The sequence below is a fragment of the Haliotis rubra genome, unplaced genomic scaffold, assembly GCF_003918875.1.
Source record: "Haliotis rubra isolate DU_JTF1 unplaced genomic scaffold, ASM391887v1 Scf337, whole genome shotgun sequence".
Classification (NCBI taxonomy): Eukaryota; Metazoa; Mollusca; class Gastropoda; order Lepetellida; family Haliotidae; genus Haliotis; species Haliotis rubra.
In genome coordinates this window covers 500,167-528,102 of record NW_025767010.1, presented here as the reverse complement: position 1 = coordinate 528,102, position 27,936 = coordinate 500,167, and the positions used below count along the sequence as shown (strand labels likewise).

At 39.8% G+C, this 27,936-nt stretch overlaps 2 protein-coding genes and 7 non-coding genes across 9 annotated transcripts; 1 reads left to right on the top strand and 8 right to left on the bottom strand.

Annotated features, from left to right (window-relative positions):
* Positions 1-957: 957 nt before the first annotated feature.
* On the bottom strand, positions 958-13,831 carry LOC124284436 (eukaryotic initiation factor 4A-III). Its single transcript, XM_046720517.1, has 11 exons — positions 13,691-13,831; positions 13,352-13,424; positions 12,450-12,579; positions 11,662-11,794; positions 10,413-10,493; positions 4,758-4,899; positions 3,962-4,100; positions 3,259-3,374; positions 2,750-2,857; positions 1,971-2,098; positions 958-1,452 (listed from the first exon to the last, which is right to left on the bottom strand). Exons 1-11 carry the CDS (start codon positions 13,821-13,823, stop codon positions 1,436-1,438), a joined length of 1,200 nt encoding a protein of 399 aa, XP_046576473.1. The 5' UTR covers positions 13,824-13,831; the 3' UTR covers positions 958-1,435.
* Positions 6,070-6,137, bottom strand: LOC124284481. Its single transcript, XR_006900566.1, has one exon. It is a non-coding gene; the product is annotated as a small nucleolar RNA U54 (small nucleolar RNA).
* LOC124284482 lies at positions 6,393-6,460 on the bottom strand. The gene has a single exon (XR_006900567.1). It is a non-coding gene; the product is annotated as a small nucleolar RNA U54 (small nucleolar RNA).
* LOC124284480 lies at positions 7,025-7,092 on the bottom strand. Its single transcript, XR_006900565.1, has one exon. It is a non-coding gene; the product is annotated as a small nucleolar RNA U54 (small nucleolar RNA).
* LOC124284478 lies at positions 7,536-7,603 on the bottom strand. Its single transcript, XR_006900563.1, has one exon. It is a non-coding gene; the product is annotated as a small nucleolar RNA U54 (small nucleolar RNA).
* On the bottom strand, positions 8,422-8,489 carry LOC124284479. The gene has a single exon (XR_006900564.1). It is a non-coding gene; the product is annotated as a small nucleolar RNA U54 (small nucleolar RNA).
* Positions 9,411-9,476, bottom strand: LOC124284477. The gene has a single exon (XR_006900562.1). It is a non-coding gene; the product is annotated as a small nucleolar RNA U54 (small nucleolar RNA).
* LOC124284476 lies at positions 11,356-11,423 on the bottom strand. Its single transcript, XR_006900561.1, has one exon. It is a non-coding gene; the product is annotated as a small nucleolar RNA U54 (small nucleolar RNA).
* Positions 13,832-14,058: 227 nt separating the features above from the next.
* LOC124284435 (acidic fibroblast growth factor intracellular-binding protein-like) lies at positions 14,059-26,025 on the top strand. Its single transcript, XM_046720516.1, has 10 exons — positions 14,059-14,218; positions 14,756-14,954; positions 15,759-15,885; positions 16,761-16,861; positions 17,434-17,567; positions 18,975-19,083; positions 21,937-22,006; positions 24,298-24,384; positions 24,621-24,718; positions 25,184-26,025. The coding sequence occupies exons 1-10, from the start codon at positions 14,137-14,139 to the stop codon at positions 25,263-25,265; spliced, it is 1,089 nt and encodes a 362-aa protein (XP_046576472.1). The 5' UTR covers positions 14,059-14,136; the 3' UTR covers positions 25,266-26,025.
* The last annotated feature ends 1,911 nt before the right edge of the window (positions 26,026-27,936 follow it).

The window sequence follows — 27,936 nt, the reverse complement described above, 5'->3', positions numbered from 1 at the left end:
GAGAAAGGCCTTGCGCAATAAATCGGCTGTGTTCAACCTTGGTATGACATTATTCAGTCTCCTCTGAATTTCACCCAAAAGATGTTCAGTTGGGTTTAAATCAGGACTAAGGGCTGGCCACTGCATAATGTTGACACCGTTCTGCTGTAGAAGTCCTGTGTAGCTCTGGCAGTATGGGCCCAGGCGTTATCATGCTGCAAAATGTGGTATGACGTGGGGTTTGAGAGCTTGGTCGATGTAGTGCACTGCTGTGATGCCGCCTCCTCTCCCTGGACCAAGGTTCTGGAACACAACAGAACCCACTCTCTGGTTAAGGCCTATTCCACCCCATACCATGATGCTTGCACCTCCCCATGAGTCTCTTTCAATAACACATTGGTCTGAGTAACACTGGCCACGTTGTCGCCATATTCTTGTTCTGCCATCTGCCGTTGATATGTTTTGTATTGCAGTCCAGTGTAAGGTGGAATCTTCCAGAACATCAAACACTAATCCAGCATCATAAGGAACGTTTTGGACGATTGCTGAAACTATACAAGCAACAGGGCTTGTGCATTGCTGAAAAGGCTCAGCGGTAGGGAATATACTGTGAATCAGGCCTAACCAACACATTTTAGAAACAGATATTTAAGGCACCAGCTGATATCCGCACAGCTCAATTAGATAAAAGAACGGAGGTTGGCATCATTAATGAGAGATTGTTTTTATTTATGATGCCTTTATTAATTTCCCAACAACATCACAGCATGGGATACCAGATATAGGCTTCATGCATTGTTCTTGGGAATAGGCACAATAGAAACTGGCCCAAGTGCTCTATTTTATAGCACCAGCAAATACTTCAGTTTCATGAACTGTCCCTCAGCAACATTACAGCTATATAACAGTGGTCTGTAAATAATCGACATGATGTCCTGTCAGAGCCATAATAGAAAAAACAAAGCAAGTAACACCCTGTACAAGTCTGATTTTTATTCACATTTAAAACAAAATGGATTTTTAATGACATGATGTATGAAAAAAAAAAGGACCTATTAATAACAAAGCAAGTATTTACAGTGCATGAGACCTTACAAAATAAAAAATTCTAAAACATTTCGTAACTTACACCTAAATAAGATATGATAACAAGTTACAGCTTCATCTTTTCATGGCACCAAACCGTTTTAATGAATAACAAATTATTTGTTAAATTGCAGTTATCCCATTAGCAAAGCATGTCCTTTCTGCAATAATAGCTGTACAATGGAGGTGTGTGTTCAGTATAACTGCTCATTCGGTGCTCAGATGATTATCCCACTGTTGATTCACTGACAATGTAACTGGTAGTTTGCAGTTAAGTACTGTTGTATGTCTTTCACACAGGTTGGGTTTGTCTGAACACAGTGTCTTTAATTGTCATTTCACAAGAGTTTTTCTCTCCACACCCACTCTCTTAGATCAGATCAGCAACTGCAAAAGACAAAATACACATTTGTTACCAGGAATATAAGAGAAAAGATAAATATTGCTTGAGCTGATTCAGTCATTTCCAAATGAGATCCGAAAGGCACTCAAAAGAGAGAACAATGTGTGTTCTTATTCACAGCCATCAAATAGTCATTTCAGTTATGGCTGGAAGAAATGCTGTACAGACAAATGTTAGCATGAGTGAGCGTGTTTGGTTGTACACCACTTTTAGTATCATTCCAGATATTTCACTGCAAGGGACACCAGAAATGATCTTCACACATGGTGCCCATGTTGGGAATGAACCTTGGTCTTTGGTACAACAAGAGTACACTGTTACCACTATGCTACCTCCACCACCCCACTGAACTTTTCTGGTGGCAATACTCCATCTTTACCATGGTGGCATGCCACCTTATATGTTCATTGCCTCATAGAGAATAACCACTGACGACCTATGCTGACATGGTATCCATCCAAGGGCATGAGAAAACAGTCAGTCTGATCCTTCACAAACTTACCATTCATGGGCATTTCATCAATTTGAGTTGAGTAGTACTGCTCAATATCTCTCAGAATTCTGATGTCATCATTCTTCACAAAGTTGATGGCCACACCTTTCCTTCCAAATCTACCTGATCGTCCAATTCTGCAAAACATAATCTTGATGTAAAATACTTATGACTGACAGGTAAAATGGCAGACAAGGAAAACATATTTCAAAGCAAAGTAAAATCTTTGACATTCACTGTGCTACTACTGAAATCCACTTTTAGCAACATATATTTGATAATATGGAACAAGTTTTTATGGATAACAACTTCTTTATTTCGTGAGTGCGACGTTTCGATACAGATTCTTGTACCGTTGTCAAGCAAGAGTGATACATGAAGTGGAGGAGCTGCATATATATACTGTATATAACAATGAAACAACATACATTGTAATTGACAAAGGAAACAACATAATTGCCATAATTGGTTAAGCAGTAAGCTGATGAAGCCAGTGAGTACACAAAGGATAGTGAATGGAAGCCAGAGATGTATAAATACAGGAGTGGTTACAATGAAGGAGATGTTTATACAATAGGTGTGAAATATATTTGATAACTTAAGTATATAAGGCACTCCTAAACGGGCATGGATGGAATCAACACAGTGTTGGGTAGTTTCTCACAGAATCAGGTCATGGTCTTAAAGAGAAGCTGACAACATGTTTACGGCCTAGATTTGCATACACAGCAGGATTTGATGCATTTGACAAACATTACAATTTTCTGATACTGAAAGTCTCCAGTTACCTGTGAATGTACAATTCTCTGTTGTTTGGCAGATCATAGTTGATGACGAGAGACACCTGCTGAACATCAATACCTCGGGCCCAAACATCAGTTGTGATGAGGACACGACTGAAAAACAAGTACACATTCTTAAGAAAATAAATCTGATTGCACATATCCAACCCACTATCACCATTACAAAAATATCACAGCAATTATGAACTTGTTCTCATTCATGCAAACAATTTCCATCATGTACAGACCTAAGAAATATTTCCACTGAATTGGAAACATGAAATACTTCAGGAAAATGTGATTGTGTGTATTAAGAGAGGTCTGACAACAGGGGTCTTGCTGGAAGTCATGCAGCTGATTCATAGACTGACAGAGTATTGGTTACAGCTTTGTCATACTGAAGCACTGAATGACAGGGCATGAATACTGTAAACAAACCTCATGTATGCTACTTGACATCACAACACTAGCTATTGCTGATTTATGGTGTGGCTGTGACTATACTGGAGCCCTACCTGGATCCTGATCTGAACTCCTTCATAATGGAATCTCTCTCTTTCTGAGGCATGTCACCATGCATGGATGACACAGTGAAGTTGGCCTCCCTCATCTTCTCAGTCAGCCAGTCCACCTGCAACATTACAACAAAATATTCCGTCAAGCTTTCACAAGGGGCTGTCAGTGACATTACAACAATGTAACACCACTGTTCTATTGTTTAACATGAAAAATAAATAAAATGTGTATGCTATAAATATTGCATTAATTTCATAAACCTATGAAGTAACTTAACTTTGAATCAATACTGCTGGTAGTACAGTGTTCTCGAAATGTACTCCAAACACAGTCAAAATAAAATTCTTTTCATGTGATATTTTATTTTTGTTTTGCAAACTGCACAAATCACTTAAATAAGACAGTTATAATATAACTATAACAAAAAAAAATAAACTGAAGCTATGAAGTATATAACTATTTGTCAGGTGAGTTCTAAACTGAATATGTAGATACTCCAGTGAATGTACAACCATTCGCCTGTATAGTTCTAATACATTGAATGACAAGATGCTGACGAAAACATCTCTTGCATGATCTATTAAAGGTGTTTTACAATTTTCAGTTATCATATATCTGCAAAACAAAAACAACATCCATCCCGATGTTATTTTCTGAAATTTAAATACGCATGCATAGTTCATGTTCATAAGAGTCTTGTACCTTTCTTTTGGTATTACAGAAGATGACTGCCTGTGTTATGGTGAGGGTGTCGTACAGATCACAGAGCGTGTCAAACTTCCACTCCTCCCTCTCTACTGCCACGAAGAACTGCTTGATGCCTTCCAAGGTCAACTCATCACTGGATTCAGATACAACATCACATATGAAAGATTTCATACATAATGACATGTCACTATGTGAGTAGTGGGTTGGGTTTTACGCCGCTTTTAGCAATATTCCAGCAATATCATGGATGGGGACACCAGAAATGGGCTTTACACATTGTACCCATGTGGGAAATATTACTATGTGAACAGCATCACATAGTACTACAAGAGCAACCAGCATAATTCAAACATAATGGCATAACATTTGGTTGCCGTCATGTAACCAACAATATTTTTGAGTGAGTATGTTTTATGCCGCTTTTAGCAAAATTCCAGCAATATCACAGCAGGGGACACCAGAAATGGGCTTCACACATTGTACTCATGTGGTGAATCAAATGGGCCTTCGGCGCGACGAGTGAACGCTTTAACCACTAGGCTAACCCACCACCCCTTCACAATATTGGTGATAATATGCCAGGAGATGGGTCATCTGTGAACATTATATACCCTAATTTCTTTAAGGCATGATGCTATGAGCTCACTGATTCCTTGTAAGCAAAACAATTCTTAAAACTGAATACAAATCTCTTTCATTCACATCTAAAAGAGGCTTCACATAAGCAACAATTTTACAACCACAGTTTGGCATATGAACATGAGGCTTAAATGATGGGATGAGATGTTACCGTTTGACTAGGATTCTGATAGGGTCTGTCATGAACTTGCTTGTCATCTCCAGGATCTCATGAGGAAGTGTGGCAGAGATGAGAAGTACTTGTGTTGCTGGTGGCAGGTACCGATACACATCGTAGATTTGCTCCTTGAATCCTGTAAAGAGTCAAGGTGAATACAGTACATCCCATCAGAAAAACTCCATGTGCCTATTGTTTTGTAAGTACAGTAAAGAGACTCTCGTAACATTTGCATAGTCTAATGATTTAACATGTGTATACTTGTGTTCTACAGAAAATGTGAAGCATTGTTGCATAAAAGGGACTCAGAATAGCGTATATATTTCCAGACACTTGGAGTTCCTGTTGGATGGTATCCTCATTGTCCTCAGCAACATTGAAGCTTATTTCTGATGATAGACCAGACAACCAATAGCATGTTTTCAGTCAACTATTAGCAACTTGTCTTACAGAAGATCTATGTTAAAACAATATTTGTACAGGGAGGCCCATTTTGGGGTGAGTTACCTTTAAGGTGAGGTGAGGTGAAATTGGGTTTAACGTCGTGCTTGAGAATATTTCGCTCATGTGACGATGTGCATGCGTTTGTATGTGTATGTCCGGCTGCTTGTACTATCCCAGACTTAAGCTGGTTTTATAGTGCTAGCTCACTGAGATACCATGCCGCAGTGAAGCATGAATACCCCACTCAGACACATTATACTGACTCCGAGCCGACCAGTCCTTGTTGTACCCATTAATGCCGAGCGCCAGGCAGGGACCAACAAGTACCATATTTTAATGTCTTTTGGTATGACGCGGTCGGGGATCGAACCCGCGACCTTCCGCTCTCCTGGCGGAAGCTCTAACCACTACACCAGGGAGGCGGTCAAGTTATTTTTAAACTGTTCTTTGGAACAAAGGACAGAGGTTTCCACTGTACCTCAAGAGAAAGAGGAGATAAGCTTAAATTTGCTGGAAATGTATTTACCAGGTTAGTGTTGATTAGGTAATGTGTTGGGGTTTTTTAGAGTAAAATTTTATTTCATGCTTATCCTGACTCCTTAGATTACTGACTCACAGAATCATAGGCATCCACTATGATCCAGAGCAGAAGCACTGGAACAATTGTTATTTGGCAAGAATTATGTTTTCGGATGAATTAAGGTTAACTTAAAACTAATTTGACAGGCTCAACAGAGTGTGGCTCAGATGGAATGAGCATTTTCATGCCATTAACGTTGGACAGAATGACCAGTTTCAGTAATTGGGTTGGGTAGTATCACTGAAGTTGGCCTCCCTCATAGCATATTATTATTGCATAGTGACAGGGCTCAGAATAGCGTATATATTTACAGACATTGTCAATTCCTGAAAATATTATCCTCATTGCCCTTGCCTCCATCAGGATGTTACAATACAGCATGATACAGTACATTAAACCATTCAATACTATACAGGGCCCTCATTTTTCCTGTAAGAACCCTTGAAATTAGTAACTGAGGTTTGTCTGACCCTTGGTTCTGTAGGTCAGGCTAAAACCCTGTACCAGTGTAAAATAACATCATTATCATATTCCAGTGATTAGTATCTGAAAGTTAACTACTTAAATAATCCATATTATTATACACTTATTAATAGTGAATTGTGACAGGGCTCAGAATAGCGTATATATTTACAGACATTGTCGATTCCTGAAAATATTATCCTCATTGCCCTTGCCTCCATCAGGATGTTACAATACAGCATGATACAGTACATTAAACCATTCAATACTATACAGGGCCCTCATTTTTCTTGTAAGAACCCTTGAAATTAGTAACTGAGGTTTGTCTGACCCTTGGTTCTGTAGGTCAGGCTAAAACCCTGTACCAGTGTAAAATAACATCATTATCATATTCCAGTGATTGGTATCTGAAAGTTAACTACTTAAATAATCCTATTATTATACACTTATTAATAGTGAATTGTGACAGGAGAATGTATATATTTACATGTCAATTCTAGAATATTATCGTCATTGCCCTTGCCTGCATCAGGATGTTTATACATGTTGAATGTTTAAACAATATAACACATTCAATACTATACAGGGCCCTCATTTTTCCTGTAAGAACCCTTGAAATAAGTAACTGAGGTTTGTCTGACCCTTGGTTCTGTAGGTCAGGCTAAAACCCTGTACCAGTGTAAAATAACATCATTATCATATTCCAGTGATTGGTATCTGAAAGTTAACTACTTAAATAATCCAATTATTATACACTTATTAATAGTGAATTGTGACAGGGCTCAGAATAGCGTATATATTTACAGACATTGTCAATTCCTGAAAATATTATCCTCATTGCCCTTGCCTCCATCAGGATGTTTATACATGTTGAATGTTTCGACAATATCCTCAAGTTTCAACATCGGTTACCTTCAAGAGGATCAGCAGATATTACATCGACTCGATGTGATTCTTATTTACAACATAGTTCAGTGACAAAAGCAAAGTCTAACTGACATAGTTTAGTGATCTTTTCAGTCCTGTTACTGTGACATACTTATCAAATCTTACAACACAGCATGATACAGTACATTACAGTGTTTTTACACCATTCAATACTATACAGGGCCCTCATTTTTCCTGTAAGAACCCTTGAAATAAGTAACTGAGGTTCCTCTGACGCTTAGTCCTGAAGGTCAAGGTAAAACCCTGTACCAGTTTAAATAACATCATTATCATGTTCCAGTGATTGGTATCTGAAAGTTAAATGGTTAACTAATCCATATTATTATTAATGAATGGTGACAGGGCTCAGAATAGCGTATATATTCACAGACATGGGTAATTCCTGGATATAGTCTCCTCATTGCCCTTGCAGAGAATATGAAAAACCTAAATATTATGACAACCAGCTTTGTTCCTAAATCTTCATCATAGTCAGGAAGATTAACAGTTTCAGAACATCTTTTGCTTTAGATTGTTATAATTGACTTAGTGTATCATTGACTTATTACTTCTATAAGTAAACATCAAATATATTTTCCGGTTACCCGTATGTAATAAAACCATCAATAAGTATGAAAAGTATAACACGATCCAACTCATAGATTTTCTGAAAGTATATATCAGTCATACAGATTGTTTCTGCAGTTATCTAGAACCAAAGGCAAAAGTTACTGTAACACACAAATAACAAAGAGAATCAGTGTTAAACATTGACAGCCCTGAATGAAATATTACATGGAAAGAATGTTTCAAGGTATGGCAACCTTCAACATGCCATAAGAACAATTTGAACAGCAGCAGCTTTGTAGATTTCTTAGAACATTTTTACATGCTCTTTCTCTGATTTCTTTGATGGGCATTTTAGAAGTTGAGTTGATGAAGAATGATGACAATTTTTATGGATATACAACTTCTTTTATGCTGTGAAGGGCAACGTTTCGACATAGATTCTAATGTTGTTGTCAAACAAGTGATCACTTGCTTGAAAAAAACGACATCACAATCTATGCCGAAATGTCACATTTCACAGAATAAAAGGAGTTGTATATCCATAACAATTGTCACCATTCTTCACTCTTTCTCTGGTTCATATAGAAAAATTCATTCACAAGATTACCAATTAAAAAAATCCTACTTCTCCATAACTTTTGCCTCAGAGTATAAAAAAGAACAAATACATTTGACAAAGGGCTCAGAATAGCGTATATATTTACAGACATTGCTGATTCCTGAAAATATTATCCTCATCGCCCATTGACAACATGCGGAATACAAAAGCATGTCTTATTGTTTAGCCTCAAGATAAAGTTAGTTTTTATACAGGGTTTTACATGACACATAATTCCTGTGTATTTGACAACAATTTTGTAACATACTCCCAAATTATTTTCAAGCAAGTCATAGCTGACACAATATTTTGTTACAAACAAGTGTACCTTGAATCCAAATAACTCTACTACATACAAAACCCATGCACTGGAAACAGAAGACAGTATCACCAAATATGTTTTCATAGCCCATACTTTATTTAGAATTACAAATGGAAGTATTTTTCTGACAAAATATTTTCAAGACTCACAAACTTAGCAAATGACTCCTAAAAATATCTACTGTCAGTCACCATGACCATTCTTCAAAGTCAATGTAAGACCCTGTTTCAAACGGTTTCCTAATTTGGGATATTCTTCATATTGAAACGTCCACGTCTGAAACTAATATTAAGGTCATGACAATAAGTCATTCTATAATCAGTTATGGAAATGTGCCAGTATCCATTTAGGTCCAAACTTCCAGCCCTGTCATCACACTCTATATTGACAATACAGTCAATCATCTTGTAGTTGAAAGGTCAAATCTTCTGAACAGTTTGTTATTTGATAAAATTCAAATCACTGATTCAGGTGAACAGCAGGCGCCCTCTTTAAATAATTACAGGTCTACAAAAATGTGTTTACCTGTTTCTTTCAGTGTTTTGAGATATGACAATAAAGAAAGGAAATTCACTTGATATTCTAAATGTAAACCATCCTCTGCATCACTGAACTAAACAAAAGTGAGATCACATGATGTTAATATCCTAATGTTCATGTGAAAAGAGTTCCCAAACACAAGCAAAAGAGGTGATCTCTAAAGTGTCCAGTGAAATAGATGATTTGTTATTGAAACATGTTGGCATAGGGCTCAGAATAGCGTATATATTTACAGACAGTTAATTCCTGAAAATGTTATCCTCACTGCCCTTGCCCACTATGTGTACAATACATCATCATTAGCACACACTGGAAAGGATGTATATTTAGAACTTATATGAGTGAGTGAGTTGGGTTTAACACCTCTTTGAACGGTATTCAGTATTCTAGTTATGCATGTCAGCTTAATGTAGGAGGAAAGGGTGAAGAGATGCAGGTGTCAGAGTGAGTGAGTATGGTTTTGTGCCACTTTTATCCATATTCCAGCAATATTGAGTGAGTGAGTGAGTTGGGTTTAACACCTCTTTGAACGGTATTCAGTATTCTAGTTATGCATGTCAGCTTTATGTAGGAGGAAAGGGTGAAGAGATGCAGGTGTCAGAGTGAGTGAGTATGGTTTTGTGCCACTTTTATCCATATTCCAGCAATATCCTGACAGTGGACACTATAAATCACTGTCATACATTGTTCCAGTCCGGGGAATCAATTGCATGCCTTCAGTGTGACAAGTGAATGGTTAAAACACTTGGCTAGCCTACAGCCTCAGCAGGTCTCAGATGTTTGCCACTCGTTTGGTGAAACGAGTGAGTGAGTATGGTTTTACGCCACTTTTAACAATATAAAACAATATCACGGCAGGGGACACCAGAAATGGGCTTCACACATTGTACCCATGTGGGGAATCAAACCTGGGTCTTCGGCATGATGAGTGAACGCTTTAACCACTAGGCTACCGCACCGCCCCTTGGTGAAACGAACGAACACTGGTTCAGTACTGACAAATGTACGAACACAATTGGGATGAAATAGGTTATGAAAGACAAACATAGGTTTCTGGTGTGCCAAAGTTACCTATCTATCCAATGCGACTAGCTACTCGAACCCCTAAGAAATTGAGCAGCCTACATGCTAGCATCTGCAGTAAACACACTTACAATAAAGGTATTTATTTTTCTCACGATGAGTAAGTGGCAAAAAATCACTTACCTTTGTTGAGCATTTCATCGGCTTCATCAAGAATCAACATTTTTATGGATCTTGTGCGAAGATTCCTCCTTCTGATCATATCTGAAACATTCAGTACAAAGTTACAACCACTTTCCACTAGCAATGGCACCTGAGTGGAACAAGTGAAAGTACATTATACAGCCTCTGTAGGCAAATACAACCCATGAGCATGATGAGTGTGACCTACAATTGTTAAACTTTTTCAAGATATTGTTATCAAATCTGCTTGATTTTGAAAGCCTTGGTTTTGATTTCAATCTATTGTCATACATTATTCAACTGCATTAACATCATACATGCAATGGTTATCAATCATTTGATTAAATTGAGTTGACATCATTTGTCATTTCACAGAAACACACTTTACACTGCATAAGCACTGAGGATAGATCAGAGTGGAGTCGCCACATCTTAAAATGATGTCTTAACATGATAAATAGTTAAGAATCTGCAATCACATTGATTTAGAATGCTATGATGAAATACAACCTCTGCCTGATTGAACTTAGCAAAACAGTCAATATGTCTAAAGAAATAATATCCCATTGATGAATTTCTCAAAGTTAATGTGAATTATACAGGTTGTTTCTGCAGTGACTATGAAATTAGAGAACTGCTGATGCATATGAATACACAAAGCTTTCAGCCTTAGGAGCTGTGCCAATTTACACTTATCAGAGGGGACACAAAGTCTGTGGTCTAGACCACCAGTTGTTCAAGTCAGATTAACTTCCATTTTTGTGGAAGCCGCAGTGGCTGCGCAGGTTAAGCGTCTGACTTTGTGTGCTTGCGATTAGGTGTATGCCTCTGAGGGTGCAAGTTTGAATCCTGGATGGGACTCAACCCAACAAAGTATTGGAATCTGTACTTTACTAAGTGTAATCCCAAACATAACATATGTTACATGCTGATGCATAGTGGCAAAGGGCTCAGAATAGCGTATATATTTACAGACATTTTTCATTCCTGAAAGTATTATCCTCATTGCCCACACCAACTACATGGAGAATACAAATAATAGGCCTTACCATTTAAGAAAGTTTCATTACAAGTTTAATAATTAGGTAGACTTCTCACTTAAAAACCCCAACCAAATAAGCCATAAGGCTCTCCATTAGTAGCCTAATGAATATATCCTAAATGGATCAGATCTGCACTTATATATATTGAACATGCCAGTAGTATTGAGTTTTCTTAATTTGAGGCTCACAAACGATTGATTACTAACCAAAGACTCTGCCTGGTGTTCCAGAAACCACATGTTGCCCATAGTCCAGCTTACGGATGTCTTCACCAATATTTGTACCTCCAATACATGAATGACACTGAACATTCATATAATCTCCAAGGGCAAGGATAACCTGCAACAGATATCAACTTGTTTTAGAATATTTCATTTCACAGAGGGGAGACAATTCTTCTCACTCAATTGATCAAACATGACATGTGATGATACATTTCTGAAACCATGCCCATGCTTTTCACAGGTAATATGATGATCCTCTATCAGTATCAGTTTTCTAATCAAATCAAAGGTCTGCTAATTACATATTGATCACAAATACTATAACATTGGTTATGATGTCAAGTAATATCCATACATGGAAAGAAAATTGTCACATCTCATTAAATATGAATTATGATTCAGAATGACTTTCAATATTCTCAATTTAACATTGGCCAAAGAAAGGATGTCAAGATAGAACTATCCCCCGACACAATATGTATTGCCAAAATTTGTTCATGATACAAGTCACAATACTTGATTTGCGACAATTGTGCGTGAAACTTCCTGCATATCTGCTGTTGTATTAGAAAATAAAATGTCAATCAACAGTTTACTTCAAACAAAACTTGAGTGTCATCACCAGTTTGAAAACGATAAGAAAAGAATGATCTCTTCGAACTAAGTATACTGCACAGTATCAATATGTCGGTGAAGCATGATTATTCTAGACTTGACAACAAACATCACCAAATGCTGTGCCTTTGGTGACAGAATACAACAATACACACCTTCTGTATCTGAGTAGCAAGCTCTCTGGTGGGCGAGAGAATAAGGGCTTGCGTCTCCCGCACCTGTGTATCCAGGCACTGGAGAATACTGATGGAAAATGTGGCTGTTTTTCCGGTTCCAGACTGTGCCCTGAAAAAAATATGTCAGCAAAATTTAGCATTTAGATTATCCTTAAGCATGATCATAAACATCAATGAAACTTGATCTAAGTCTTGATCATGTTGATGTTTTTTGTTTGCGATATTTACTTAAACTGATTAAAGTATTGTTGAAATCACAAGTATGTGACCTTTGTTTCACTGGTACTGAAAATATTAGAAGGGTAATTAGAATGACCAGTAATCATGTGATCAGACTATTCAAAAACTTGCTTAAATGATATATTTAACACGTTAAGAAGCTGGAGTATCAATGAAAAGAGCATATATTTATTGACTCAAACTTCTTTTAAAATACTGAATTCTCAGTTTCATTGTTGTTTAATCCCACAATCAGCATTATTTCAGATTATTCGTGTACAAGAATATCTTAAATTGGGTCAATTAGGCTTTTGACACATTACAGTTAAGTTACAAGCTCGCCAATTAAATAATGGAACTTGCAACTGCAAGACATAACCACTGTTGACAATGAGAGGGCAGCCATGCTGTGAGTGTCGGTTTCAGAGGAAATAACTGGATTTGGACATTTTGATGTAAACATATGAAACATGTTGCGTGGTAAGACATTTGAAAATGAGGTTGTTAGAATATTATAGCATCAGTAAACAGATTCAACTTCCAAGTTTAGAGTATGGTATAGTGTAGTATTTCATGAAATCAATATATAGCTCCCATGTGTCTCTTACTTGGTCAGACGGGTATGATAGCTTCTGCTACAGATATATACCAAAAGAACTTACTGTGCAATAACATCTCGACCTTTCACTATTGGCTTCACAGCTCTCTGTTGAATTGCTGACGGTTTCTCAAAACCTGCAAGACAAAATTAAAAGGGTTCTCTGTTCTGTAAAATGTACTCATTATTTGAAGTCGGCCAAATCTGCCAAATCACAACAATAGGATCACTGTTTATTGTCAATGTTTCAAAGCTGCTGAATGTGTAAAGGAAACAAATAATACTGTCAGGTTAATAACTTTCATTTTGTTCGTTGGGAAAACGTATGATCATGGAAATGTGATGCTGAGAGATCGCTTATCGATATAAATCAACAAAAATAAACACCATTCTGGCAACTAACCATAAGCATATACACCCCTCAACAACTCTTCTCTGAGACCCATATTATCAAATGTAGGCGTAACGTCGACATCTTCACTTGTTTCAAATTCAACATTTCTTAAATCGTCAGGGAGCACACGCCGCGACGCCATTTTCTTAAAGTGTGGAATTATGGGATGACGTTTAATTTTTTTTAGTTTTTGAGGGACATATTTATTTGTTATGACCATCAACTAATAACTACCGTCAAATAAAGTATTTTATGGTATATTATAAAACCATGACATTTTAAAAAATATATTTGAGTAAACGAAACGCACCCTAGCGGGTGTATTATGCACTAGCATTTTAGGGGCAGGTAAGAAGGTTTGTCCTTATTACCTCCCTTTGACTAATGTCGGGACGAATTTGTTCGAAGAAGAACATTTAAGTTTGTCTGAACAATATCCAATTTTCCGTTTGGTCATGGCGGAATTTGATATTTTTGTGGGAAACAATACATTCATTGACCCAGATGTCTATGATATGTGGCTGAGGGGCTGCTCAGGTAAATATGCTTACGAACGTATGAATCTGATCGTGTTACTGTTAGCTGTCATCTGCTTGATAACGGCATTATCATCTACACCAAAAACGTTGCATATAGGGCAATAATGACGTTGTACACCTATAAAACCGTCACCTTTGTTTATGCTAAGAGCCAGCAGTTCCACATCAGTGAAACAGCTTAAGAGACAGGGCACAATAATGATTGACAATTGTCAGTTTAAAAATGGCAGCAAGTGTTTAGAATGAGGTGCCGTATCTAATTGTCTCTGTGCAATTTGGTACGCAATTATTGCTATGTTATTTAAAGCAATAAAACTTGATTTCGATGATGAGCTGAGTACAATCACCAGTAGCCAATTTCCGCAATGGGGTCCTACAGTCAAGACATGATCCAACATTGCGTGAAAAGCATCACTTTTCTTGAGATATATAAAACATATTCCTCCAAGAAGGGGTCATGTCTTGACTGTAGGACCTCATCATGGCTCTTGGCTAAGTCGCCGCTATGTACGTATAAATCTTTTTATGATTTCAGTATCTGAGGCAGCCAATGTGCTGCAAAAACAGGGAGTCTTGAAGAAGTACAATGCCACGTTTGAGGATTTGTTGAGTGATACACAGGATAATTATCGCCTCTTTACTAGTCTCGAGAAACTAGTGAAGAGCCCTGATAAACTACGGGATCAACATATATACCAGATCAATGCAGATACACAGACAATGCTCATTGAAAAGTACAGTTCAACATATGTCACATTTGTAAAGGCTGTGGGTGGTGGGGTGGCCTAGTGGTTGAACTGTTTGCTTGTATACTCAGTCATACCATACTCACTCACTTTTTAGGGGCGGTGAGATAGCCCAGTGGTTAAAGCGTTCACTCATCATGCCGAAGACCTAGGTTCGATACTCCACATGTGTTCAATGTTAAATGTCCATTTCTGGTGTCCCACACTGTGATATTTCTGCAATATTGCTAAAAGCAGTGTAAAACCATACATGTGTATACGCACTCACTCACTCTGCAGTGTTTAACATATTAATGGCCCTTGTTTAAGCCTAGTGTTTGTAATTAAATAACTGAGTTTTGTTTCATGCTGTTAAATTCCCGAAGGGTATTCCAGTAGGAAAACCAGAAGTAATGCAGGTCTGAAATATTTCCCACTTTATTGAAACTCACAAGCATGAATATTCTGATGTGCCCAAGGGATGCAACTCTGGACAGTAAAATAGATGACTAGGCCACCCATCCCCCCATGAAAGTAAGGGAGGTCTTTACACTCCCATATTTTCTGTATTTACAGGCTGTGTAGCCTAACTCTGATAACTCAATGGTTGGGGAATATAATAATATGTATTGAAATATTTCTGACTGCATAAGGCACAAAACAAACCATAAAGAATGACATCATTGGGTTTTTTCACTTCTCTTCATGACAGTGGAAAGAAATGCAGTGGTTTTTATAAGATGTGCACTAGTGTGTGTTTAACTTTGTTTTGTTTCCAAAGTAACACTACCATGTACATGCTTAACTTGGCAGATATTACCAGATCGACGCACCTGTAATTCGGGAGATACTAGGAAAGAAGCTGAACTCCCGACACCGGAAGGACCTTGATGATGTGAGTGAGAAGACTGGGGTCATGTTACGGAGTTGTCGGAGACAGGTATGTTACACGAAACAATATTCGCTGTGTTGTAACACTGTAGGGAGTTTGCAGAAACAAGTAGGTTGTCTCACCCTGTGTTTGCTTGAAAATTTGCATTACAGTGATATATTTTTGTGCATATGACAAACTTGTACAGAAAACAGCAATGTAAAATGGCTATATAACTGTCTGGTAACCATAATGGAATATTTTTTTGTTTTATTGATGCACTAAATATACATTTCCAACCCCTCAATCTCTCACAATATACTTTAGTTTGTATGGTTTAAATCGTCATATTCATTGTTGTGTTTTGAAGCCCCCTAGACTGCTTAATACGACAGATAAAGTAAAGATTCAGTGTTTGAACTAAATAGAAACAGGATCCATTATTCACTGTGGAGCTTCCAGGGCAAGAATGAACCCCAAGCAATTCATCTTTGTTTTGAGAACAGATAATGTTGATTCCTCTCAGTAAAATAATTATGTGTGATGAGACCATGATGTCATGGATTTGTGTTCATGCTATTAACCACTGGTTTGGTATATTTTTGATTATTTAACTCACTTCATAGTAAAGCTGGGCGATGGGGTAGCCTAGTGGTTAAAGTGTTCGCTCATCATGCTGAAGACATGGGGTCGATTCTCCACATAGGTACAATGTGTGAAGCCCATATCTGGTGTCCCCTGCTATGATAATGCTGGAATATTGCTAAAACTCACTAGTAAAAGCGGCATAAACATACTCACTCATAGTAAAGCTGCAAAGTTACTGAATAAGGACATACTGAGTCATTGACTCACTGACTCTACCTGACTCTCAGGCACCCTCACTCACTCACATTCATTTGAAACATGAAGACACTGAGCTGTAGTGTCTGCCTATTTTTCAGTTTGACAACGTGAAGCGTGTGTTTAAGACTGTGGAGGAGATGAAAGGTTCCCTTGTGGAGAACATCCGGACCCACTATCTCCTGTCTGAGGAACTAGCTAGGTAATTTTGTCTTCACTGCTTGTACTGTCAACTGGTTTATGAGATGGGAAAATATGATGAAATTCTGACTTTCAAACAAATGATTTTCTTTTCTCAAATTGCCTTAATCTCATTAATATCATATCAGTGTACTTGCTGTGGCTACACAAAGGCATCACTTTACAGATCACGACATTTCATCCAACAATCAGTATGTTGCTTACAAGAACCTGAAATCTTAAACTCTGAATGTGTTGCTTAATAATGCAGTGTGGAAGAGTTTAACAAGGGGCATTCTAAATGACAGGTGTGAAGCCCATTTCAGGTTTCCTCAGCCTTGATATTGCTTGAATATTGCTAAAAGCGGCATAAAACTAAACTAACGAACAAACGAACGAGCGAGCTAGCTGGCTAGCTTGCTCCCTCCCTCCCTCACTCACTCACGACTCACTCACTCACTCACTCACTCACTCACTCACTCACTCACTCACTCACTCACTCACTCACTCACTCACTCACTCACTCACTCACTCACTCACTCACTCACTCACTCACTGTTGAAGGTTAATTTAAGGTTTTGAATCCCTTTCCAGGAGCTATGCAGCAATAGTGTTTATCACTAACAACAGATTCGAAACAGGAAAGAAAAAGCTGTTGTACCTGGAGTTTAAGGACTTCACACTGTGTGCTAACTACATGATAGCTAACTGGTCGTACAGCTCTGTCGGTGAGTCATTATATGAGGACTTGAGTCTGTGTACTATCTCACCTTACCACAATGTGGGTGTTAGATATAGGGACTAACATGATAGCTAACTGGTCCTACAGCTCTGTCGGTGAGTCATACATATGAGGACTAGAGTCTGTGTAGCACCTATACCTTACTGTGGATGTTAGATATAGGGGACTAACATGATAGCTAACTGGTCCTACAGCTCTGTCGGTGAGTCATACATATGAGCACTAGAGTCTGTGTACTATCTCACCTTACCACAATGTGGATGTTAGATATAGTTGACTAACATGATAGCTAACTGGTCCTACAGCTCTGTGAGTGGTCCTATGTCATACTATGTCATGATGTTAGCTAGGTCCTACAGCTCTGTCGGTGAGTCATATATATGAGGACTCTGTGTACTATCTCACCTTACCACAATGTGGGTGTTAGATATAGTTGACTAACATGATAGCTAACTGGTCCTACAGCTCTGTCGGTGAGTCATATATATGAGGACTTGAGTCTGTGTACTATCTCACCTTACCACAATGTGGATGTTAGATATAGTTGACTAACATGATAGCTAACTGGTCCTACAGCTCTGTCGGTGAGTCATATATATGAGGACTTGAGTCTGTGTACTATCTCACCTTACCACAATGTGGATGTTAGATATAGGGGACTTCACCCTGTCAGCTAGCTGTTCCTGTATATTTAGGGCGGTGGGGTAGCCTAGTGGTTAAAGCGTTAGCTCATCATGCCGAAGACCTGGGTTTGATTCCCCACATGGGTACAATGTGTGAAACCCATTTCTGGTGTCCCCTGTCATGATATTGCTGGAATATTGCTAAAAGTGGCTGGCGTAAAACCCAAACTCACTCACTCCTATATCTCTATAGGTGGATGATATATAAGAACTGCATACTGTGTGCTCTATAGGTGGGCGATACATAAGGACTTCATCCTGTTAGCTGCCTGGTCCTATAGATTTGTGTCTGTTTGTTGTTTAACGCCATGCACGAGAATATTCCAGTTAAATGGCGGCAGTCTGTAAAATGATAAATAATCTAGTCTTGACCAGGCAATTCAGTGATCAACATCATGAGCATCAATCTGTGCATTTGGGTCAGCGATCTTGTTAGTCGCCTCTTATGTCGAGCCCGGATCTTCATGAGTGGCTGATATACTCACCCTCTTTCACCCTGTTAGCTGGCTGTTTATAAAGCTCTATAGCTGGGTGATATACAAGGGTTCCACCCTGTGTTAACTGATCCTGGGTGTAGATGGTGATATATAAACACCATCTACAAACTGTTCATGAAGCTCAAAATGTTTGAAGGGCATTTAGAGATGGAGAAGGAGTACTGTAAATGAAGCTGACTAGTAAGCACTCAATCACCATCCTGGCTGTTGCAGAATGTACAGAACATGAGGATATGGATGTGGACCTTGACAGGGACTTCCTCCTGCAGCTGAGGGAACTGAAGGGGCTGATGGAGAAGGAGTACTGTGAGGAACACAAGGGGTGAGGGTGAAGGGGCTGATGGAGAAGGAGTACTGTGAGGAACACAAGGGGTGAGGGTGTAGGGGCTGATGGAGAAGGAGTACTGTGAGGAACACAAGGGGTGAGGGTGAAGGGGCTGATGGAGAAGGAGTACTGTGAGGAACACAAGGGGTGAGGGTGAAGGGGCTGATGGAGAAGGAGTACTGTGAGGAACACAAGGGGTGAGGGTGAAGGGGCTGATGGAGAAGGAGTACTGTGAGGAACACAAGGGGTGAGGGTGAAGGGGCTGATGGAGGAGGCTGATGGAGAAGGAGTACTGGAGAAGGAGCACACATGAAAGGGGTGAGGGTGAAGGGGCTGATGGAGAAGGAGTACTGTGAGGAACACAAGGGGGTGAGGGTGAAGGGGCTGATGGAGAAGGAGGCAAGTACTGTGAGGGAACACAAGGGGTGAGTGAGGGTGAAGGGGCTGATGGAGAAGGAGTACTGTGAGGAACACAAGGGGGGGTGAGGGGCTGATGGAGAAGGTGAGGAACACACAAGGGGTGAGGGTGAAGGGCTGATGGAGAAGAAGTACTGTGAGGAACACAAGGGGGTGAGGGTGAAGGGGCTGATGGAGAAGGAGTACATGTGAGGAACACAAGGGGTGAAGGGGTGATGAAGGGGCTGATGGAGAAGGAGTACTGTGAGGAACACAAGGGGTGAGGGTGAAGGGGCTGATGGAGAAGGAGTACTGTGAGGAACACAAGGGGTGAGGGTGAAGGGGCTGATGGAGAAGGAGTACTGTGAGGAACACAAGGGGTGAGGGTGAAGGCTGATGGAGAAGGAGTTCCGAGGGTGAGGAACACAAGGTGCTACTGAGGGTGTGAGGGGCTGATGGATGGAGGAAGGAGGGGTGATGGACTGTGTGAGGAACACAAGGGGTGAGGGTGAAGGGCTGATGGAGAAGGAGATGGAACACAAGGGGTGAGAGGAAATAGGGCAAGGGGTGAGGAACACAAGGGGGTGAGAGTGAAGGGAGAGTACTGTGAGGAACACAAGGGTGTAGGGCTGAGAGGGCTGATGGAGAAGGGTGTACTGTGAGGAAACTGTAGAACACAAGGTGAGGGTGTAAAGGTGTGTGCTGGGCTGAGGGGAGAAGGAGGGTGTGATGAGGAACACATGGGAGGAGTAGGGAAGGAGGAACACAAGGGGTGAAGGAGTACTGTAGAACTGTGAAGGAACACAGGGGTGAGGAACCATGGAAGTAGGGGGAATTGCCTGAGGACACAAAGGGGTGTGATGTATGGAGCTGAGGGTGTACTGTGGGTGATAAGGGAGGTGATGGGCTGAGGGTGTACTGTGAGGAAACATAAAGGGGTGAGGTGTATGGGCTGATGGAGAGAGGGAACATAAGGTGAGGGAACATAAGGGGGTGAGGTGTATAAGGAGGGAATGAGGGTGGCTGAGGTGTACTGTGAGGAAACATAAAGGGTGAGGGGTGTATGGGCTGAGGGGTGTACTGTGAGGGAACATAAAGGGGTGAGGGTGTATGGGCTGAGGGTGTACTGTGAGGAACATAAAGGGTGAGGGTGTATGGGCTGAGGGGTGTACTGTGAGGGAACATAAAGGGTGAGGTGTATGGGCTGAGGGTGTACTGTGAGGAACATAAAAGGGGTGAGGGTGTATGGGCTGAGGGTGTACTGTGAGAGGAACATAAGGAGGTGAGGGCTGAGGGTGTACTTTGAGGAACATGTATGAGGGTGGGGCTGAGGGTGCAGGAACAAAGTGAGGTGTATGAGCTGAGGGTGTACTGTGAAACATAAGGAACATGGGCTGAGGAGGGTGAGGGTGTATGGGCTGAGGGAGTACTGTGAGGAACACAAGGGGTGAGGGTGTGTAGGGAACATAAGAGGGGTGAGGAGGGTGTACTGTGAGGGAACATAAGGGTGTGAGGGGTGTATGGGCTGAGGAATTGTGTACTGTGAGGAACAAAGGGGTGAGGGTGTATGGGCTGAGGGGTGTACTGTGAGGAACATAAGGGTGAGGGTGTATGGGCTGAGGGAGTACTGTGAGGAACATAAGGGGTGAGGGTGTATGGGCTGAGGGTGTACTGTGAGGAACATAAGGGGTGAGGGTGTATGGGCTGAGGGTGTACTGTGAGGAACATAAGGGTGAGGGTGTATGGGCTGAGGGAGTACTGTGAGGAACATAAGGGTGAGGGTGTATGGGCTGAGGGGTGTACTGTGAGGGAACATAAGGGGTGAGGGTGTATGGGCTGAGAGGGTGTACTGTGAGGGAACATAAGGAGGAGGTGTACTGCTTGAGGGTGTATGGGCTGAGGGTGTACTGGGGTGTACTGAGGAACATAAAGGGTGAGGGTGTATGGGCTGAGGGTGTACTGTGAGGGAACATAAGGGGTGAGGGTGTGTATGGGCTGAGGGGTGAGTACTGTGAGGAACATAAAGGGTGAGGGTGTATGGGCTGAGGGTGTACTGTGAGGAACATAAGGAGTGAGGGTGTATGGGCTGAGGGTGTACTGTGAGGAACATAAGGGTGAGGGTGTATGGGCTGAGGGTGTACTGTGAGGAACATAAAGGGTGAGGGTGTATGGGCTGAGGGTGTACTGTGAGGAACATAAAGGGTGAGGGTGTATGGGCTGAGGGTGTACTGTGAGGAACATAAAGGGTGAGGGTGTATGGGCTGAGGGTGTACTGTGAGGAACATAAGGGGTGAAGGTGTATGGGCTGAGGGTGTACTGTGAGGAACATAAAGGGTGAGGGTGTAGAGTGATTAGTTATTTTCAAACATATGCAAGAAAGGTGTACCTAACTGACCTTGTAATTGAAAAATATGTTATGCTATCAATACATTTAAAGTTACAATTTGTCCACAGGCTGCTTCTCAAATCTGTGAAAAGTAAACTCTCTGACAGAGCATACAGTGACTTGGAGTCCAATTTCAAGGTGAGTGTCACTATAATTTGTCATGTGGCCATTTTCAGCTTGGTAGATTGCACAACTTACCAATCGTAAATGTATTTATTCTAAGAATATATAAGAGACTTTTACCATTTTGTTTGTCCTAATTTAATCTGTTTGTTACTGAAATTACTCTTGAATTTCAAGTGAAATTGGATAGAAATAACTATTTAAAATTCAGATGGGAGAAGTAATTAGCCCCATTTTTGTTGTGTATCACAGCTGTAACCACACATAGTGTGCAGCGTTTGCTAGTCTCACCGAATATGATTCGATTCGTGTTCGATTACTCACATGGGTGCAATGTGTGAAGCCCATTTCCGGCATCCCTAACTAAACTAAACTCACCTACCTGGCATCACCTATATTATATTGATGAAATATTGCTGAAAGCCGCATAAAACTAAACTCACTCACTCTGGCATCCCCCGCCACGATATTGATGAAATATTGCTAAAATCGGCACGAAACTAAACTCACTCAGCATACCATTGTAGTTACAGCAAACAAAGTGTAACAACTTGGAATGATGGTTAGAGAATGCTTAATGATCTGGGCCCACTTGCACAGAACGATCTTAGCGCTACAATTATTGTAAATCCTTAAGATCGCGATCTTAGGCTTCGGCTACAATCGCCATCGACTTGCACAAAGCGATTGTAGGCTAAGACCGTTGTAAGTTACAATCGAAACTTACAATTGGTCCGGACCAATTGTAAGGAGCTAAGATCATTGTAGTCTGTGACAAAATGGTGTTCAAGTTTCACGCAAATAATTAGCTTTACGTTTGGAGATGGCGTGCTTTTATATTGCATAAAAAACTGTACTGTATGATTAAGCCTCGACACTTCAACAACACGGAGAATGCACAACCGATTTAACGTCCCGGATACATTGTTATTTGCTGTAGTGAACCACAGAACTATCGAAATCGAAAAACAAAGTACTATTCCCAACCCGATTCAATGTTGGAATACGTGTGAAACAACATACCCTTTCGATAATCAAGGAAGGATACTAGCAAATGGTGTCCGCGTGCGTATGTAACAATGGCGTGACCTTTTCATTAACTCAAAGAGCAGATAATTTTAGTTTATGGGCAAGATGGGAGTGGTTTCCCTGGCTTATGCCGTTGCCGTGAGAGTCTGTCATGCCCAATGGCAGAGCTCAAGATATTTTCTTTTCGTGATGGAGTGATTTTGTCTTAGTTAATCATTAAAGTAATCAAGTTAACGTGCAAAATCAGAGATTCAATTTTAATTTCACTTTTAGAAAAATATTTATCAATCTAATAGGGTCATATCATTAATATACTGTGAATGAGTATTTAACAACTGCTCTCTCGATATATTATTTGATATTCAGATTTCCCTGTCATGCATTCCTTTACAACACTTCTGTAGCTATATTACATTTTCTGGTTATATTGTGAGAAAACCAATACTTCTAGGGTATATTTTTGATTTTACACACACAAAAACAAAAGGAAAAAAAAAACAGCTGTGCATTAAACAATGTCCCATTGACAACCAGTGGCAAATCATATGCATTTAGGTGTTATATCATAAGTAAATATTGTCGATATTTGATATATTATTATAATTTTCATAATTATTAAGTCACTAAATCTAGACCCAAATTTATGAATGTATTTTTCGCAGTTCAATATTTTCATAAAACATGCGTGCGTATTTCCGATGGTTGAAATATGGATTCGCAATTCATAAATCAAGACAGTTAAAATGTAGAAAATATATGCTATAGCCGCGTGTCTGGAAGGAAGGATTTCTTGGAATGTTTGAATCATGGATGGAATATTCTGCAAACAAGTGAGGAAAGGGTATGTGTTGTGTGCAGGGACCAGTATCACTCTCTATTTGCGCGGTATGCTATGCGCACTTGAAGACAACTGTAGACAGGAATCGAGTTTAAGGAATTCAGCACCTCCACAGTTGGAAGAGGATCGATGAAGCGCTAAGATCATGGCGATCTAAAACCATGAGAGAAGATGGAATCGCCAAGATTGGCTTTGTTAAAGAATGGATTAGGAGCATGGTATGGCGCATAAAATAAAGTGGGATTGTAAAGGTGGAATGGGAGGAAATAAAATTGCTCTGTGCAAGATTACTGCACAACCTGGTGGTGCAGTTATTTTGTAAGTGATATTTACGAAAATATGATCAAAATCCAGAGACCACATTGGTAAAACAAGCAATTGACTAATTGTGAACAAATATTATTCAGTCAGATAAGTAATCCTAACATTTATATTTCAGAATTATTCCAAAAATATCTTGAATATTGCATATGGTCTTAACCACAGCAGAGAATCCAAGGATATTTTCCTTGATTTCTATGAAAAGGTAAGTGCTCATCGCTTCTGCAGTGGACCTTTACATCAAGTTAGTAGACATTGTTTGAAAATATTATGTGAGTGGAACTTCGTTATTTACCCTTGTGTGACATTTGCCTGTATCTATTATGAGTAGTCTACATTTTGATCTACAAAAAGCATGAATTTGGTTTTAATTATGACAAAAGTGTCATACATATTTCACTTCGGTATTCACCCCCTCATCAACCTGACACTCACTTGTAGTTGATAGAGCCCTGTCTTCAGAACAACTGGTCTCGGTCTGATGTAGAAGCATCCCTCACAGCCTACAAGACAGCAGCTGCATCCATGGAATTCATAAGGTAATATCAATGTTAAACTATTCAACAGGTGCTGTTGTGAAAAAATGTGTAGGGCAGTTTGAGATCCTCTTCCATGTCCAGTGTAAGGAGTAGCCGTGGTGGTAGAAGCTTTAACTGCTCATATTCCAGTTTGTATTCCCAGTATGGAATCTTAGTTTCTGATTATGATAATTATAATAAAACTTATTTGTATTTTGGGAGCATTCTGTATTGTGGAAAACAGGGGGTGTGCGTGCGTGTGTGTGTGTGTGTGTGTGTGTGTGCGTGCGTGTGAGAGAGAGAGAGAAAAGTGAGAGTGAGTGACAAAGTCTTCCTAGGATATGTGCATGTGTGTGTGAGAGAGAGAGACAAAGTGTTCCTAGGATAAATGGTCACCTTTGTCTTCCAAGTTTCTGAAGTTTATATATACAAGGTGTGTGTGTTATGATGTAAGTAATGAAGTATAATGTAATGTTGGTGTTGCAGGGGCTCTCCTCATCTTCAGCCAGTGTGGGAGAGGTATATGAGCACACTCAGGAAATGTGTGGTGCAGATGTACCCGAGATAGTAGAGATGGAACCTGTATAATGTGTGGGGTCTGGGTTCAGGCTTGGAACTTTGTGGCACAGATGAACCTGAGATGGTGAGAGCAGCACGATTGAGCCTACATGGTGTGATAGTCTGGGTTCAGGCTTGGAACTTTGTGGCACAGATGAACCTGAGATGGTGAGAGCAGCACGATTGAGCCTACATGGTGTGATAGTCTGGGTTCAGGCCTGGAACTTAGTGGCTCAGATGAACCTAAGAGGGTGAGAGCAGCATGATTGAGCCTTTATGATGTGAAAGTCTGGGTTCAGGCCTAGAAGTTTATATTGCTGTGTACCAGTGATTTATGTCACCAGGACAGTCCAGTCACAACCCTGTAAGGGTCTCAGGGACCAGAAACCTGCCCTTAGATTGAAGAGGATTGTGTGATATGTGATAACTTTTGGCACTATCTAGCTGCTGTGGACTTACGGCAGAAGACATCTGTACTTATTCTGGTGAATCATTGTAAATATTTATTTATTCAAGACATGAATGTATTTATTGAACACAGGCCTGACAGATGTTCAACTGCCTAAGAACTTGGAAGACTATTACACAGAAACACTGTCAAACCTTGTGCACTCAGTGGCCTGACCTTCTGGTATTGATGAGAAAGTTGCCACATACCAAAGGAACATTTCTCCCATCCAATCTGGTAACCCAAACAATTATATCAGCTGTTCCATCCAGATTTAGTGACTGTTCATAATATATGGCTGGGGGTGTGTGATGATGATTTTAAGGGGGTCACCCATTTTGTTCTGGGGAGGTAGTGGGGGTCATCAATTTTGTACACACATGTACTAGGGGGTAGCAATTACACACATGTACTAGGGGAGGGGTTAGCAATTTAACAATTTTGTACATGTACACATGTACTAGGGGGTTAGCAATTTTGTACACATGTACTATAGGGTCCAGCAATTATGAACACACATGTACATATAATTGTTCACATGGGGGATAGTAGCAATTTGTACACATGTACTGGGGGTTTTTTTAGCAATTTTGTACACATGTACTGGGGGTTAGCAATTTTGTACACATGTACTAGGGGTTAGCAATTTTGTACACATGTACTAGAGGGGGTAGCAATTTGTACATAATAATAATACAAAAATATGCTTTAGAAATTATGGGAAGGGGAGGGGGTCATTGATTTTGTACATGACATACAGGGGGTTTTTGTACACGTTCTTTTACAAAAAAAATTTAGGGTGGTGGGGGGGTTCATTTAAATTGTACATGCTTCTCCATAAAAATCATCATCACCCCCCTTAGCCATAAATTATGAACAGTCCCTTATGAGGATTCTCTGTAAAACCAGAATGGTAACGAATGATCTCAATTCAGCTTTGGAATAGATCCAAAACAATGTAGACATTTACATTTTTGGCACTATATTTCAGGACAATTCCAAACTAGAGTTGGTCCCAAAAGGCTATTGAATGGATGAGGTGGTCAGGCCAGGTAACCTGGTTGCTTGGTGGCATCATATCCACTCTATTTCAGGTCAAAACTTATAGCTGGAACATTGCTGAGTGTGTTAACAACAAACAAAAGAAAACTCTTTTACACTATGGTGTATACATCTGATCATGCTTATGGTGAAGAATTATACAAAACAGTTTGTTAAGCTATTTAAGCTGCTATATTGAGAAGAATTTAAATACTTGTATACTGGACAAAAAGGGTTTGGGGATTATTATTATTAGGTTGTGAAGACTGAGCATGCAATTTCATAACAATATCCCCAAATGTATTTATGATCCCTAACCCTTTTTTGTTCATGATCGTTGATCTCAATGAAACATGAATAGTCTCTAACTTCACTGATTGTATGTTGTACCACGACTGGATCCAGTGTGCGAAATAGCCATTGGCCTGCCCATGGCTAGTAAAAATCCTATGGGCCAGTAAATTTCCACAGTCACTGGCCCGACTGGCTAGTGAATTTCATGGGGTCATGTTGTAAATATATCACTCTCTCCGACTTGTTAAGTTATAATGCACTTTTAAATCATGCAAGATTCTGGCCTAATTGGCAGCTTAATGATGAAACCTGTGTCATGCCGACAATGTCTTATTCTCATCTTTTTTTGTAATCTTTTGCTTAATTCTACATTTAAATATCGGGCTAGTGAATTATTTTGTGGGCTATTAACTTTCAGGCATAGCTAGCCCGACTGGCTAGCAAAATTTTGAAACTATTTCGCACACTGACTGGATCATGTTCACAGTATCAACCACTGGTTAACCCATTATATGACCTACTGTGAAGTAGGCATTATGTTAAGAACAAAAAGAATAAAACCCATTCACTTTCATTGGTGTCTTGTCGCTATTTGGGCATGGGTGCACCAGTTGTCCCTATTTGCTTTGCAGAATGAACACACATGTGTTGCTTTGCAGAGTTGCATCCCTTGGGCAAGCCGGGCTGTAACATCAGTGGGAAGAATTTTGAATGATTATAGTTATGGAAATCTTTTGCCAATATTCCCTTTCATTAACTATTGTGACGAAATAATTCACCAAAACAGACTTAACCAAAGATGAAATGCAATCATGATTGACAGATTGAATACAATATTTTTAGAACTTTGTTAGTAATCCAAGCATGAATGTGTCACCACTCACCTCACCAGTGATGT

Coding starts and splice junctions, on each gene's coding strand:
- LOC124284436 (XM_046720517.1), bottom strand. CDS start 13,823: ATGGCGTCGCGGCGTGTGCTCCCTGACGATTTAAGAAATGTTGAATTT. Junction 12,580..13,351: donor GGTCGAGATGTTATTGCACA/GTAAGTTCTTTT, acceptor TATTTTTTTCAG/GGCACAGTCTGGAACCGGAA. Junction 10,494..11,661: donor AACACCAGGCAGAGTCTTTG/GTTAGTAATCAA, acceptor TGAATGTTTCAG/ATATGATCAGAAGGAGGAAT.
- LOC124284435 (XM_046720516.1), top strand. CDS start 14,137: ATGGCGGAATTTGATATTTTTGTGGGAAACAATACATTCATTGACCCA. Junction 14,955..15,758: donor CAGACAATGCTCATTGAAAA/GTACAGTTCAAC, acceptor TTAACTTGGCAG/ATATTACCAGATCGACGCAC. Junction 24,385..24,620: donor TCCTTGATTTCTATGAAAAG/GTAAGTGCTCAT, acceptor ACTCACTTGTAG/TTGATAGAGCCCTGTCTTCA.